General features: G+C 39.1%; 1 protein-coding gene across 1 annotated transcript in view; it reads left to right on the top strand.

The window, feature by feature from the left end:
• Positions 1-17,512, top strand: part of DNAJC13 (DnaJ heat shock protein family (Hsp40) member C13) — a gene marked incomplete in the record, with an annotated part of 3,140,357 nt that overhangs the window by 2,024,944 nt on the left and 1,097,901 nt on the right. Inside the window, 1 exon segment of the mRNA XM_044066722.1 lies at positions 13,097-13,251. Within this exon segment, the coding sequence (XP_043922657.1) occupies positions 13,097-13,251 (155 nt within the window).

Below are 17,512 nucleotides of genomic sequence, written 5' to 3'. Positions count from 1 at the left end.
CCATCTTTGACGAGATATCTCGTGGGCACTATCCAAGTACTACATTGGTGTTATCAGTATTTTTTCAGTTTGTTGGAAAGCCTTTTGGGTGAGCTACTATCATCAATACAGGACTTAACTACTTTACTACTGAAAGAAAGAACTGTTGCCAATTCGGAGGTGATTCGTGCTGTGAACTCTGAAGTGATCCCTACCACTTTACAGGTTGAAGTTTTTACTATGCATTCCCCAGTACTGGGGGATAACCGCCAAGAGACTGTTCGCATGGAAACTAACAGCAGCCGGCAACAGAGATTTTACAGAGTGGTTCAGCGTTCCAGAATTTGAATTAGGAGATGGAGAACCATTGAACGCTAAGAGACCCACGCTGAAACAACAGATAACGAATTTTGCGAAACTGTGTACAAAATTTCATTCCATTCAGTTGGACAATGCATTTTTACAAAAGTCTCTTTTGTTAAAGCAAGTACCAAAGAGTTTACGTTTGTGGAAACTACTGATGGGTATCGAGAACGGCTCTGTGGCGTACTGTGAACTGATAGTCTTACTGGATAAGGCAGAACTTAAAATGTTAACTATTATCATAAAAAATAGTGACAGTAAGTTAAAAACCTTGGAAAATGAAATTGCTAACTTAAACAAAAGTATTGTCAATGATTTATTGTTTGCTAACAATCAGGCTATGTACAACAAGGTGTTGAATGATGTAGTGGGTTATGTTAAGAAAAATGTTTTGATAAAACAGTGCAAATTATGCAGAGATTCTGAAGAATATAAAAACAAGACTGCATATCCCAGTGGGGCAGGATTACATGATATTAATGTGAATGACCAAACTAATTTAAATTGGGCTAATGTCCAAAGAACTGAAATTAGACACCAGACAGAGCAAGGGCAAATTTCAAATCAAGAAGAGGAAGTTTTTTTTAGAGGAGGGTATGCAACCCAGGAGATCAGAACGTTTGAGAAATCAAACGAACAGGAACAACAGGACTGTATATCAGGGTTACTACAAACAGAACCAACAGAATACACACAATGGGAACACATGGAGGGGGAGGAATTACAGGAATTGGAATTAATTGATATGAATAGACTGTCATTCTTTTCTAACGAGGGGTCAGGTTTGGTAGAACAAATAAGTGAAGACCACATGTTTTGAGTGTCAGGTGTTAACAAAACAAGGTTTCACCATTTACAACTACAGTGACATACAAGTTACGACAACACACTTTGACCTATTGAGAAAAGGAATGTCATTTGTTCCGTCCTTCAGGACTGATGTAGCTGACATCTTATTGAGTCTGAAATTATTTACCAGACAATTGAGTTTAAAGATGTTTTTTAAAGGAAATGAGAGTGATTATTCTAATGGACACCTAAGGAGAAAAAGTGTGTTAATTCCCCCCCATAATGCAGAAGTAGCTATGTTTGAAAAAATCTGCGAAAAAGAAATTAGAAATACTCTCAAAAATCAAAAAGGTAGAAGTTATAATAATTTAACAACAGAAGAGGTACACGTTTTGAAAGGAATATATATCTTTTTTTGAAGGCTAGCAACTTGGTTCTGTTAGGGATGGCACGATCCAGGCAGTCGTGTAAGTGCTTATAAACTGCATTTGTGTAGGATTCAGCAGTTGTACCTCTATTGTCCGTCTGCATGGGTGTCGTGAAGTTTGTCACTTCTGTCTTAAGCGTGAAGTTGGCTTTGGAGAAATATTTTACGGTGGTTTCCTTAATGGGCGGTGGGGGTGGGATGTGGATGTCTAGGGTGATTAGCTTGTGGTCAGATCTGACCAATGAGGAATTGACATCTGGTGTGGAACACCGGTCGCTCATGTTGGCAATAACCAGGTCTAGGATATTGCTGCCCCGGTGGGGGTACAGATAAGTTGATCCAAGGCATTGGAATTTATGATTTCCAGAAAATGTTGAGCAAAAGAGTTTGTACATGAGTATTTTTCCCAGTTAATGGTGGGGTAGTTGAAATCACCCATTATTAGGGTGTTGGGTTGTACCATAATATTTTCCAGTGTATCAAGAAATGTGGAGTGGGAATCCTGGGGTATGGTGGGTGATCTGTAGCAAGTTATAATTTGGATTGTGGTCTTGCCCAGAGTTAGTTGCACTTGGATAATCCTGGATGCATTATGCTGAACAACTAGCCTGGAGGTGTGGATATCCTTAGTGAATATAGACACGCCTCTGCCTTTAGTGTTTCAGTCCAGGTTAGGTGGCCAAAAGGTGTGGTATGAATTATAGCCTGGTAATGCAGGGGTGCTCTCTGAGCCTTGTGAAAACTATTCCTCCGATTCATCTGTTCCTGTACCTAACATTATTGCCGAAGTGAGTGTCCCTTTAGAGAAGATTTATCTGAAGACAGAAAGAGACGGCAAAACTTCTACCCGCAAACCTTCAGTAAGGAACAAAAAGAAGGGCAACAATTGACTTTAAACACTTTTGGTGTTTTTAATGGTGTTACAATTTACAATATTTCTGAACACGTTTTTAATTGTGATCAGTTGTATGTCCTTAGTTTGGGACTTAATTTTGTGCCTTCTAAAAGGATGGGCTTAGGGCGAACATTGTTAGAATTGAAAATGTATTGTTGCAAATTGAATTTAAATTATGCTTTCTCCAACATAGAAGTTGGTAGACATAATTTTATTAAACCAAGTACATTTTCTCCACCATTGTCGAACACTATTCGTGTTTGAAAATTGTGAAGATGAGATTAGGATGTTGAGTAGGAGAAAGCCAGATGTAACTTTTTTTAATCTGACTAGGGTGCAGCAGGTGGCTTTGAAAGAATTACACAGTCGTAGTCATTTTAGGTTTATGCAAGCAGACAAGGGTGTGGGGTTATTTATTTTAGAACAACATAAATACATTGAAGTTTTGGAAAAAATGTTAAACAACAATGCTGAGTATCTAATAATAGATTCTAACTATGTTCACAAGGCTTATAGGATTATACATAGTCAGTTGTATGAGCTTTTAATGGATGGAAATATTACTTCTGAAATGTATGAATTTATGTTGGTTAATGAACCTTGTTTGGGGACCCTATTTGGTATCCCCAAAATTCATAAAGATTTATATAACCCTCCATTTAGGCCCATTGTCTCTCTTCCTCATTCTGTAACAGAGGGTATTTCACTAATAGTTGATTTTATGTTAAATCCAATTGTGCAGAGAATGGAATTTTTTATAAAGGATTCTTGGGATTTTCTAAATAAATTTAGAGAATTTGATAATATTTTTTCTTTTGATCCAAGAAAAAATGTGCTGCTTACTGTTGATATTCAGTCACTCTTCACAAGTATTCCACACAATGATGGTTTAGATTATGAGAGACATTATTTGGGCTCAATAGCAGATGTTTCAAATAATTATATTTTCGTTTGTTGTACGCTTTTAGATAATTTGTTGAATAATTATTTTTTGTTTAACCAAAAAATCTATAGACAGCTAAGAAGGGTAGCTATGGAGTCATCTGCGGCCCCAGTATATACCAACTTAGTGCTGGGTTGGTGGTTACAAAGTATTTTGAAGCCCACGTTAGCATTCCATAAAGTAGTTTTTTTACGTTAGATTTGTTATACTTTTTGTGATTGAGGGCGACAAGGACCAAGTAACATCCTTTTGTGATAGTATCAATAGATCTGTTAAATTCCTGAAATTTTCTTTGGGAGATGTAGGACATTCATTTAATTTCTTAGATGTTACCCTTAGTTGGGATTATTTGGATTGTAACTTTAAAAGTAGAGTTTATAGGAATGACACCTTTGTGAATGAATATCTAAATTATTCTAGTAATCACCCTGTTTTTATGAAGAATAACATTCCGAAGGGGCAATTTATACATGCATCTCATATGACCTCAGATGATATTGTTTTTGAACATGAAATTAACTTTATGCAAGGGAAGTTTTTGGAGAGAGGCTATCCCTTTAATTATTGGATAAAAAGGCTAGGGAGATAAAACAACTTAGATTTTTGGATTTTCCACCTATTTTATTGTATTGGTTTAAGTCAAAAGATTTTAATTCATCTACCCATGGAACACAAAATGTTTTGAGTGTTACAAAGAATAATTGTGCTACATATTGTATTTTAGATATGTCGATTGATAGAAGCAGTATTACATCTATTATATGTAAAAATTGGAACATATTGAAAGGGAATTCGGAGTTGTTAACGTTATAGTTGACAAACCTAGGTTTATATACAAAAACACTTATTGTTTGAAAAAATGTTTGCAGTTTGAGTCTTTTACAAAAACCAATACCACCATTGAAACATGTACTAAAGGAATGTATAAATGTGGGTTTTGTAGTTTCTGTAGGTTTATTCTAGAAGGACCTTAAGTTGAATTGTTAAATTTGAACAAGACTATTCCTATTGATGGAGTGTACAACTGTAATACACATGGTAAAGTGCATATTGCTGTTTGGGTTGTAATGAATATTTCATAGGTATGACAACTTGATGTTTAAGTAAAAGAATCAGAGCATTATTAATGTATAAAAACTAAAAATAGTAATAATGCATTGTTTAGACATTCTACAAAATGTACAGGATATAAAAAAATGTTTTCAGTTTTAGAACAAGTAATTGAAAATGCCAGGGGGGAGTCTTGTAGAGATTATGTTGAACAAAGAGAAACTATGCGGCAATTAAGGTAGGGGCTGATAATGTGCCTGGAATAAATGATTCTATTAATATAAAGTGTTTTTTAAAAAACAGAAGGTTGAAAGTTTTAAAATGATTTATATAATTTTTTATATTTTTGTAAAGGTGTAGTGTTGTTTTAAATACTTAATTGGTTGTTAAATTGAAGTATTGTGTTCATTAGTGGAATGGTATATATTGTGCTGTGTTTATTTTACTTTGTTCTGATGAAGTCTCTTTTGAGACGAAAGCAATGCTAAAGTGCGTTTTTTCGCTAAAGTGTGCTTCTCCTTTTGTTCGACCAATGTGGTGGATTTCTGTTATTTGTAATAATTTTTGCCACTCTATCCTTGAGATTGTTATTGTTGTTACTGTTCATATTTACTTACTAGAACAAGGCAAGATGAAATAGGTGAGGGATCCTTCTATATCAGGTTCCAAAAAACAGACTGCCCTGAGATTTCTGTCTCACCTAATATTAAAACATTATTTCTGTACAGAATCACATCACATACCTCTGGTTATCTGACATCCTGTTCCCATGCAAACCACCCCCCCATTGCTAGAAACTGCCAGGATGTAGCACCAACAGGTCAATAATACACACACAAGAGCATTGCTCAGATCTGGTGCAGCTTCTTGAAGTCAAAAAACAATTACAAACTTCACCTCCTACAGAGACTAACAAACCATGCTTCTTACAGACATTCTGGCTTCATTCAAAACTGTGAGATAACATCTTTATGACCTAGGCCCAGTAAATTAATTTCTTACTATTTTCCAAATTTAGCTGGAGCTGAGCTTAACCTCTTCTTTTCTGATATCCTGTATTAACACACACACACACACACACACACGCATATATATATATATATATATATATATATATATATATATATATATATATATATATATATAAATTCAGTTACAATACAGTCAGGATCCATTGTTGGTACATTTTTAACACGAGTAACTTTACAAATCCATTTCCAACACTAGTATCTGTACAAATCAATTTGATATTCAAATAACATATACTTTTTTACTAAACAAAAAATTTGCATTCACTTCTATCTATATTCCTCTTGGAAATAATTTGTCCACCTTAGAAAATATTCTCTACTGGTTTTCCCAGAACATACCGTATGAAACCCTTATATTAGGAGACGTTAACTTAGATTTGTCCAAACTTAAAACTGACTCTCCACAAGTAAGTATCAACCTACATGGCTTCCAACAACTGTTGTCTCCCCCCCCCCCACCCACCTACATAAAAATACTTCCTCTGGCTCCACAATATACTAGACACTCACCAACTCCACCCCATTGCTACCATAACCTCACTACCCTACCAAGACTGTCTTAGCGATCACCTCCCTACCACTGTTCTAAGATATCCTACCCAATCACCCAGACCCCACCTATACAGAGACTGTCATAAGCTCACTAACTTTAATTTATCCCAGTTCAACTCCACTAATGCTAGTATGGACTGGTCCATCCTCAAAAATATCCCTCTTAACGACGCTGTCAGTACTTTCATCACTATCTTCCTGAATACCCTAAACTCCCTTGCTCCCTCTAGGAAGATCAGAATAAAATCTAATCATGCTCCCTGGCTTTTTAAAGAAACTAGATCCTTTATGCACAATAGAGAGTGTTTAGAAAGCTTGGATTAAAACACAAGAGCTACATCTGTTGCACAAATATAGACAACTTAGAAGTCTTACTAAAAAACAAACCAACAATGACAAAAAATCCTATTATAATTCTGCTAAGCACAAATACAAATCCAACCCTATAAAATTTTGGTCAACTATTAACACAATTCTTTCTCCTGGCTGGCCTTCAAACCCCTTTCCTTACCCAAACGCATCCCCTCTGGAAACAGCTACTCTCCTAAACAAGCACTTTCTAGACATCATCCAAACACTCATACAGTGTAACTCTAGCAACTCAACATTACCAACCCCTCTTGACCCTTAGGCAAAAAATCTTTTTTCTCAGTTCCTACTTCATGCAAAAGCTCAACCCCTGCTCTCTCTCCACTGACAGCCTACCTCCAGCTTTCCTCAGACTTGCTGCTGACTACATTGCATATCCAGTATCTATTGTAATCAGTAGATCAGTTCAGGAATCTGTTGCCCCTATCCTTTGGAAATCCTTCTTCATTATTCCCCTGCATAAAGGAGGTAATTCCATGGACCCATCTAACTACCAACCTGTAGCTATCTTATCCCCTCTCTCTAAAATCCTCGAAAAATATGTACACTCACAGCTCCTGAGTTACCTTCTCCAGCTCAACCTTCTCACCTCCACTCAGCATGGTTTCCGTCCTAACCACAGCACAACCTATGCCCTCTTATCTTTTACACACACCATTGCAGAGGCCCAAGATAGCAATAAACTCATGTCTTATCTTTTCCTTGACCTCTCCAAAGCCGTTGACACAGTCAGTCATCCCTTACTAATTATCTAAACTTGCTTAACTCAACCTATCTTCATCCTCCCTCAACTGGTTCTCTAGTTACCTATTCTGCAGGCAACAGTCTGTTAAATGGTTGTCATCCTCTTCTCCATTTATAACTGTCCCAACTGGGGGGGTACCCCAAGCTTCCAACATGGGTCCCCTCCTGTTTAATGTCTTTACTAATGACCTCTATACTTCCTGTAAACAGTCCTACCTCATCCAATGTGCTGATGACTCTACCCTCATCTCCATTTCTGACAACATATCTGAACTCCACACTGCTACCCAAAAGGCCTTTCTATCCACAGAATGATTGTCCAAAAGTTTACTCTTCCTTAATCCTAAAAAGACCAAACTCTTACGCTTCCTTCCTCGAGCTCTCACTCACCATAAGGCTACCTTTACAATCACATCCTCCAGCAACACTATAATCCTACCTGAAGCTCATACAAATCTCCTAGGAGTCGTCATAGATGACGAACTCAAATTTAACCTACACCTGTTCCAGTGTATAAAAAAGACACACCAAAAGCTCGGTCTGCTGTATCGTAACAAAAAATTTCTGACCACAAATTCTAGACTAGTTCTAGCAGAAGCTATACTACTCCTCTCCGTACTATATGCTGCACCAGTATTTGCCAACATTCAAACTACAACCTTGAACATATTACAACAAACTTATCACAAGATAGCAAGATTAATCACTAACTCTCCATACAACTCAATTCAATGTCTGGCCCTTAACTCACTCCAGTGGCTTGAATTAACCAACTACGACTACTGTCACAATTCCAAATGTTACACTCCATCTTCTACAAACCCGCATCCTGTCCAGCGCTCTCTTCACTCATCTCAACCTGTTCTCCACCTCGGACTCTCCGTACCTCTAATCAGCAATTACTTGACAGCTATCAACCCAAAAATGCAGTAGGCAAACTCCTATACAAACACTCCATTGCCCACACTTGGAATAAACTCCCAATAGATATATGTTCCATAATGCACCCATCTCGCTTTAAAGAAAAAATCAAACTTCATCTATTTATCTCCAAACTCTGCCCCTGTCTAGGCCCTATGCAACTCAAATTTCCTCCTTTTCTCACCCTATTCCTAACATTCCCTCTACTTCCAATGTACTCTATGTTTGGTTATACTTACTAAATAAATCAAATACACTGTTGGAAAAAAAACCTCCTGCTGTAAATATGTAAATATTATTGTTACTCTGTAAAAATATGATGTCCTTGTTACAAGCTTGAGTGTGTTTTAACTTTGTGTAATTGACTTTCTAATTGAAATGATTTATTGTCAATACTTTCTCACTCACTTAATTTTTAAACTTTTGTGTAATATTGTTGGAGCTTTTCTCCTCGGGTCTCCATACTGAAAATGGGCCACAAGCCCAGATGGACCAACCTGGTTAACAAATGTCAATAAATGAATAAAAAATAAATAAATTTCAGCTCGCTGTGCTGGCATATGTTATACATCCACTGCCCTTCTCCTGGCATTGCTGGCAATACCTCACATCGTCACCGAATGTATAAAATTAATGAAGGTGAAGACTATAGCCGTAAATTATGTACGTAGAAACAAATTGGCTAGGCAGTACCCATATTTAAGGGGATACAATAAGGTGAAGTATTTGAGTATAGATTAGAAAGACTCCTTTTATGGCAGCTAAGGATAATGCGGAAGAGACTAAACAAAATATGATACAAAAACTGAGAAACTGGAAGCTCTTGTGTATGGTATATGGTTAGTAAGATACAGACAGTGAAAATGTTTTAGTGCCTTTAGTTTTATATATATAGATCAGGCATATTTTGTCAACCAGATGAGAAATTGTGAACAATGATAAAGAGCTGAAAGAGTTTTATTTGGCCGGGGAAGAGGACAAGAGTCAAGTGAGATACGTTGCCCCTTCCAACAGAACAATGCGGTGTAGGATTGCCTGTTACAGTTGAACAGTTAAGGCTCATATAGATAGCAAATGTATAAGGTTATATTTCAAAATGGAAAGGTATGATGAAATGGTGGGGGTTCAAGAAATAGTGGTATTTTGGATACAGATCCTTAAGAACAATAATTATAAATAATGTTATATTCATAAAGTAGTAGAAAGTGTTCTCAGAACTAAGCCAACACAAGAGGGGAAAAAGGAGATATTTCCAATAGGGATGACTACAAGTAAGGTACAGAAAATAGGCAAAAGGTTCTGGAATTTACTGGAGAAAACTGGCAAAGGAGCCAAGGTATTGAGAGCAAATAACTAGAGTGGAAAAAGTCATATAATGGGAGGAGGACAAAATGATGCATGGACTGCAGGCTATAGAGGGTGCCTTCTCTACCAGGGATTGATGTCACAGTACAGGCAAATTAAAAAGGGGTAGGGTAATCATAAGAGAACGACCTGGTCTGGTGGAATTTATATTTGAATCTAGAACAGAAGCTGCTGTTAAAAAAAAAAAAAAAGGGGATAATTAGTAGGGCATATAAAATACTGCATAACTGTAAGAATCAGTCAGAGGAGTTTCAAAAAGATTGGCAAGGGCGACTAGATAAACAATTTACAAGGAAACAATGAGAGGCCATATGTATGGCTCCCAAGTATGCAGTGAAGTCCAAAAGGTTTAGGATTATTGCTTGAAAATGTCTGGAAAACTGTTTTTATATCCCAAGCAGACTTCAAAGACTTTTTCCTTGGGTAGATGACAAATGTTAGAGGTGTGATGGGGACAAGAGAGGTAACTGGGACCATATGTTTTGGGAGTGTTAATGAGTTGCCAGATTTTAAAAGTTCTTTTGATCTGAGTCACGGTCTGAATTGTCTAGAGATAGTAAGGCCTTGTTAAGATTAATTCTGGTGGCAGACAAAAAAAACAATAAGTAGAAAAACGAAATCAAATTCTAAACAACTGTATTTGGTGTATTGAATAGTGTAATAGAGATAAAAGAACTGGAAGTGGGATCTTTTTAGAAAAGGGAAGGAGTAAATTGCTTAGAAATAATTTGAAATTGTGGGAGCAGCACATGCAAAATGAAGTTCAGGAGGAGGAGTGAGGTTTAAAGGAAGGCAGGAATTGAGCAGTTTAAGTATTTTTGAACTGATGATCGTTAAAAGAACATATGTGATGTATAATGTATGTAACTGGAAACATGTTAATATGGTTTGTTGTATTTTATATTAATGTAGGTTTGCCTGTGTCTTATGTGATGATTTAATAAAGGTATTAAAAAAGGGTTTGTGCCATGCGAATGGAGGACTGCAATGGTTATTCCCCTTCATAAGGGCAGACCATCAACAGATCCTATCAACTACGGCCCAGTTAGTCTGACTAGTCTTACTTTTAAGGCCATGGAAAGAATTGTCATGGAAATTGTCAAGAGATGCTGGAAACCTCCAGACTCTGTATTTATCCCAGTCTGGCTTCATCAAAGAAAGGTCATGCCTGCTGAAGCTGGCAGACTTCTTTGAAAACATTACCAAAGCAGTGGATGAGGGTAAACTGGTGTGTACTGCCTACCTTGATCTGGCTGAGACATTTTATGTAGTACCCCAGTATGCAGTTAGCAAACTTATGGAATTAGACATAAACCCCTATATAATATGTTGGATAGCCAACTGACTCATGAGGTTAATATTGGTGAGACCACCTGCATAAAGAGGCCGGTCACCAGTGGAGTCACTCAGGGCTGTGTACTGGACCAACTTCTCTGACATTTAATTTTCTAAAGTCAGTGCCAATGTCAAAGACCTCTGGCTGACCAAGATCACAGATTGCAAACTGGGAGCATTTATCCAGTCCCCTCAAGAAGCAAGCACCCTACAAGAAGGTCCAACTCAGACAAATGACTGGTGCCAAAGCCACAACTTAAAATGCAATCCTAAGAAATGCATTATGGTTCCTTTTGGGAAGTTGCCACCCCTGGAAACGGTCATTGATAAAACACCCTAAGAGTTGACTCACTAGACAGGTATCTGAGAACTTATGTAGATTGTAACCTAGCCTTCAGCCAGCTTAGGTCCAGCATAGTAAGAAAATCCTTCTATGTTAGTCAACTTATAAGTAAGGGCATGGCACCTAGGTCCAGGGAAGTCATCAAACACTGTACTTGGCTTTCATATGACCTATCAGAGTATAATGCCTCCTTTGGTGTGTACCTGACCAGATACCGGCAGCAACTGGAATGTCTGCAAAGGTTCCTTACAAAAAGAATACAGGGCATAAACGCAATGTCCTGTGGAGATTGCCTCAAAACCCTCCCCTCCTGTATTCAGTCCCCTGTACACTACTGAGCGGTGATCTGTGCCTGGCTTACAAGGCATCCTTGGACCCCATTCTGATGAACCTTTTGCACATCCACAAAACAAACTGCATCAGAATTATTAGATTCAAAGACCTACATTTTGTTTGCAACATGAGTAGAACATGAGACAGATGTTTCTCAGAGCGTTCATATCCTCTTCAATACGCTCCCCATCCACGTGAAATAACGTCACTCCCTAAACTTATTTAAGCACAACTTGAACCATTGGATAAAAAATCGGAAATTCACCCCTTGGTCTGGCACCTATGTCTCTGATGGACAGAGGCAGCCAATAAATCATGTCCTAACTAAAGATCACCTCCTATATAAATGCCTAAAGATAAAAACTTGTGGGTCATATTTGGGTTGCACGGCTAGGCTTATAAAGGCCTTAGTGGTTGTTAGCCTAGTATACACCAATGAACCTTAACCATTATGTGAACTGCCTGTCAGTATGTTGGCAATGTTGTTTTTAACACTGTTCATTCATCTTTTGCAATGTTAGACTCAGTAAAGAGTCATTCATACATTGGACATGTGCTAACAAACTTGAGTATTAACTGAAGAAAGTGCATGAAGCCAGTAAGATGGAACAACTTTTTTTTTTTTTTGTGCCAAGGAGATAAAAAGCTATATGTCATTATGGACAAACCTTTCTTGGTTAATTAGCTACATTTTTTTTTTATTTTTTGCCTTTAGGCATTAAAGTGCCTGTTGACAGATACTGCTGTCAAATGTCATTCTACCAAGTGTGTGACTGTTTCAAAAACATGTTTCAGAAAGGTCACCATTGTAGAACTTTGTGTCCTGGCCACGTGTCAGTTCATACATTCACCAAACATTATTTCTTTAACACTGAAATATTCTAGGAGTCAAAACCTTCTTTTTTAACTTATTACTTCAGGACTTTACCTTTTCAACCATTGCCTTTTGTCATTCTTACAGCTTCTGCCTCACAAAAGATTTCAATGTCACATGTTGTGTTTCTTCCCAGCACTTAGTTTAATCACTATAAAAGGCTTCTGAAGCTGCATACAAAAAATTATTACTATGTCTGTTGATCTCTGAGAAAATCTTCTATCATGGGTGCATATTGCCTTCCTGATGTACTGCACTCGTCTGGAAGGCCTTTCTGTCATGCTACTGCAGATAAGTCTAGCACTGCATTAACATATACTTGTGTGATTGTCTTCTTACTGCCTTGAGGGTTGTGCTTACTCCGTACATACTGCTGAACTGAGTGACACAGGAGTTTGGGAGAGAGTCCCAATCCATCTCATGATCTCATAGCTTGTGCCTGTAGGACATGAACTTGCATGCATGGAAACACACTGTTGATTGCAGGCTAAAAGAGAATGTAATAAATTGTAGGTACTGAAAGAGGAAATCCCACCAATAACACAAAAACAGAATGCTTCTTTGCATATTACCTGATTTGGTAGTGTTTATCTGTTACGTACAATGAGCACGTTAATTTTTTGTTTAACATTGCATGTCCTTGAAGAACATAATTAGGAAGAAGTGTCTATGGATTTTACAAACCTGAAGATTTTTTTGTCTTGCTTGTTTTTCATAAAAAATGTGGGTAATAGCATTATTTTCAATGCAGTTTTTTTAATGTGTTTCAACATTTTTCTGTAGGTCAAAGGGCAAGATTTAGTGCAGAGAAGTATTCTTGGTCACATTCTTCCAGAAGCAATGGTGTGTTATTTAGAAAATTATGAATCTGAAAAATTCTCTGAGATCTATTTAGGAGAATTTGACACCCCAGAGGCAATTTGGAGCAACGAAATGAGGTAAATGTCACTGTTTGTTCATTTGGTTCATTTAACTGCACATAGCAGAATGTTTCAAATACTCAGTCACAATACCAGCTATTATAGTGTGGTTATCATAAGTGTTTCTTTAGCAAATCAGTTGCACCTAGGAAAAATAATGTTTCACACCTGCTGACTACCTGGCAAATTTTGGGGCTACAGCTTTTATGTGAGTTGTGTCTCTGAAAATGCAGATGTTCTTCATGTTTCACTGTTGCAGTCATCATATTTTGGTTATCTGCTTGCAGTAACCCTCAGTCGGCCTGATTAACAAAGTCTTGGGTCCTACGTCGGTTGCTCTCTCTCCTTCCGTGACGTCAGATCGTCAGGTATATAAAACACGCAGCTGACGTCATTACATCAGTCTTTCTTGCCATACCCGAAGCAGAAGCAGTTCACAAGTGCCGGTCGTCCGACTCCTGAAATTTTCGTTTTCGAGTTTCAGAACGAAGTCTTCAACTAAAAGCTAAGTACTCCGTTGGGGAAACTTTTTCTTGCTCTTAACCGATGTCAGTAAAAGTAAATAATTGCATTTCTTGTGGAAAGCGAATACCTCAAAGATTTTCATTCGTACTGTATTCCTTGCCTAGGCCCTGACCAAGACATGCCTTGCTGTTGGTTTTGTACCTTATTTAAACCACAAACTATCCGTCGTCGGTATATTTGCGCTTCTATATATTTTGCTGCTCAGTTCAATTATCCTGATATGTCTTCAGTAAGCCATTCGACGTCCGACTTTCCGAAAAGACGCAAAGATAAAGACAGAGAGGCCGCCTAGGTCCAAAGCTGCCAACGAAGTTTCTCCTAAGCCAGTCGCCAGTTCGCCGGTACTCAGTGAGGTGCTTTCGCAGCCCCTGATACCCGCTACTTCAGATTCGCAGGCCTCTACTGAGACCCATTCGGAGTCCGGTATGCAGCGAGATGCTTCAACTGTGGAACCTGCGGATGTCTCTACCTTGGATGGGTCTGGAGCCGCTGTGCAAGCACACCGGCTTCTAAGGGTGCATTCAGGCCTACTGATTTGCATATTAAACCAATGCCATCTTCTTTTTCAAGGCCTAAAACTCGAACAATGCCTAGAAAATTGACGCCCAGACCGCATGGTCAGGCCTCTATGCCTAAAAAACAAATAAGAATGGCTGAAGACCTTATTACTTTAATCAGGGGAAGCCACCCTTCCCCCTGTAAGAGACCTAGGACTGAGTTTGTTTATGATACATCTGACCAGGATTGTGAAATTTCTGTTTCCTCTGATGACCGGGATTTACCCTTATCTACCTATGAGGATTCTGATGCTGAGGACTCTATTCCCTCTGCTTCATCCCCTGAGGATTTCTCTTGGATAAACCTTGCATACTCTCAGTGAACATTTTCGTTGGGAAAGTCAGGATTTCTCTGATTCTAAAAAGAGGCTTAGGGATTTCTTACTCCTGCCCCAGCACAGGCCTTTAGCTATACTTCCTGTACTGGACATTGTTGATGATGCCTTTTCGGAATATAGCATGGCCCCTGACTCTTTACCTCCTGCTCCCAGAAAACCTGATAGATATTACAGGGTTCCTGACTCTCACAAGTTCCTTTTCAAAAATCCTACTGCGGATCCTGAAACCATTTCACAGGGACCCAAGGGCATTAAAGCTACTACTGCTAAAAATCCTACCCCCTCTGATAAAGACTCCAGGGCGCTGGATAGATGGGGTAAGAAGGTATACATTTCTGCAACTTTAGCCATTAGGGCCTTGAATTGCCAGTTTCATATGTTAAAGTATCAGCAGCATATTATTGGATTACTTAAACAGAAAATGATGTTGATTCCTGATTGTGCTGAAAATAAGGATGTACAGGATTTAATGCATTCTGCTGAACAAGGTGGTAAACATAGGTTGCACTGTGGTTTTGATTCTCTAAAGGCATCTTGCAGGGCTGCTGTAACTGGGTCTGTACTTAGAAGGCATGCTTGGCTTAAGGAGCAATCCTTGCCAGGTCATGTTAAAGCGAAATTACTGGATGCTCCCTTAAATCAGGACCACCTGTTTGGCAACAAGGCAGAAGTTGTTCTTAAAAAGATGGAGGAAAAAGCTAAATCTATGCAAACTGTTAAAGATCTTTTACAAGTACAACCTCCAAGATTTAGTAAGCATTGGCCTTCTAAGATTTGGTCCTTTCCTGCCTCTTCCAGACCTTCTCAGTCCAGACCCAGATCCAGCAGAGCACCCAGGCTTCAGTCCCAGGGGATGCACAGGACTAAGCAGTGGGGGGGCCTCCACTTCCTAATCTGGGAGTAATAAAACTCCCCCCTATGGTAAACTGTCTCAATGACTTATTTTCTAAAACTTCCAAGCACTTCTCAACTGACTGACCCTTTGGGGGGAAAGATTGCACTTCATGCAAAGAACAGGGGACTCATTACCCAGGCTAAATGGGTTTTAAATAGTGTCCCAAGGATACAGATTTCACTTCCACACGTTACCAACTCCAAGCAGTTGGCCGTATCTACCTCCAAATCAGTGTGCAGAGGCCCAAAAGCAAGTACACTCTCTCTTAAGCATAGGGGTTATTTAATTGGTACCAGAAGAGGAAAAGGGGCAAGGTTTCTACTTGAGACTTTTTCTGGTACCCAGAAAAGACAATTCATGGCGTCCTATCCTGGACCTGTCTACTCTAAACACCAGACTCTTCACCAGTTGCTTCCTATGCTAGGCTAGGCTAAGATGCCTGGTTGGCAACACTAGATTTCAAGGAAGCATACCTGCACATCCCAATCAGGGAATCTTGCAGAAGATACCTACGCTTCAAAGCAGGCTACATGCACTATCAGTTCTGTGCACTGCCCTTTGGCTTATCTACTGCGCCCAGAGTATTCACAAAGTGCCTAGCTCCAGTCATTGCATTTTGCAGGCAAAGAAATATTCAAATATACCCATACATGGACGATTATCTAATCCAGGCAGAAAACCAGGACATACTTTTGAATCATCTGGCTTTTGTACAAAGGGTACTAACTTGCCTGAGGTACACCACAAACGAAAATAAATCACACCTGGTACCCTGCCAACAAATTATATTCCTGGTAGCAAGCTTGAATACAACTTCCCAGATGTCTTTCCTCACACCAGAGAAACAAATTCACTTCACAACCTACTTCAAACAAGTTGCCACAAAAACCCTGCTACCTGGAAGGCAAATACTACAAGCCTTGGGGTTCATGGCCTCCTGCATTCATCTAATTCTACATGCAAGACTGCACATCTGGAAACTACAATGGTATCTAAAAAAGCCTATGGTGTCAACATTCTCAGGATCTAGAAGCAATGATTCCTATCATACCTTCCCTACACCTAGAGTTCCTTTGGTGGGCAGAGGCCTGTTACCAAAACAAGGGGCTACCATTCACACTACCCCCTGCCACCCAAACCCTAACAACAGTCGCATCAGACTATGCATGGGGGCCACACCTGGCAGGGAAGTGCATTCAGGGCAAATGGAACCCAAGTCAAATGCACCTGCACATCTATCAGAAAGTAATGTTAGCTGTACAGAATGCACTGACAGCCTTCAAGGACCACATTCTTCCAGGACAGTTAATGGTAAAGATAGACAACACCACTGTTATGTGGTACATAAACAAGCAGGGGGTTACACATTCGTACCGCCTCTGCAGACTAACAATGGCATTGTGAAACACAGCCTTGAGCTACCAAGTGCATCTACAAGCTCAATTCCTGCCAGGAAGACTAAATACACTGGCAGAAAGACTAAGCAGAAACCTCATGGACACACGAGTGGAAACTGGAATTAAGGATTTTCAGCATGTTGACAAGCAAATGGGGGAGCCCAGATATAGACCTGTTTGCCTCCCCCCAGAACTATCAATTGGAAAAATTTTGAACAATGACTCCCCACAGGCAAGCTTGGAAAGTGGATGCTCTGTCCTTCAGCTGGAAAAACCCATCAATGTATGCCTTTCCTCCTCTGCCTCTGCTCTCCAAAGTGCTACTGAAGATCATACAAGACAAACCAAGGACAATTTTGATTGAACCAGACTGGCCACGCCAACACTGGTACCCCCTCCTGTGCAGTGTGTCACTGCTGGCCCCATGGCACCTGCCTCAGACTCCTACCCTGCTGTCTCAGTAGGAGAACAGATTCTGCACCCTCAGCTTCAAACACTGGACCTAGCAGCCTGACTAATTACCTAATCTCTCCTTTACCATCCCTCAGTAAACCAGTGATGGATATT

The sequence above is a fragment of the Protopterus annectens genome, chromosome 3.part1 (genome assembly GCF_019279795.1).
Source record: "Protopterus annectens isolate FY-2018-M chromosome 3.part1, PAN1.0, whole genome shotgun sequence".
NCBI classification, from domain to species: domain Eukaryota; kingdom Metazoa; phylum Chordata; order Ceratodontiformes; family Protopteridae; genus Protopterus; species Protopterus annectens.
Note: the sequence above shows the minus strand (reverse complement) of the source record. Positions and strands in the feature narration are given on the sequence as shown.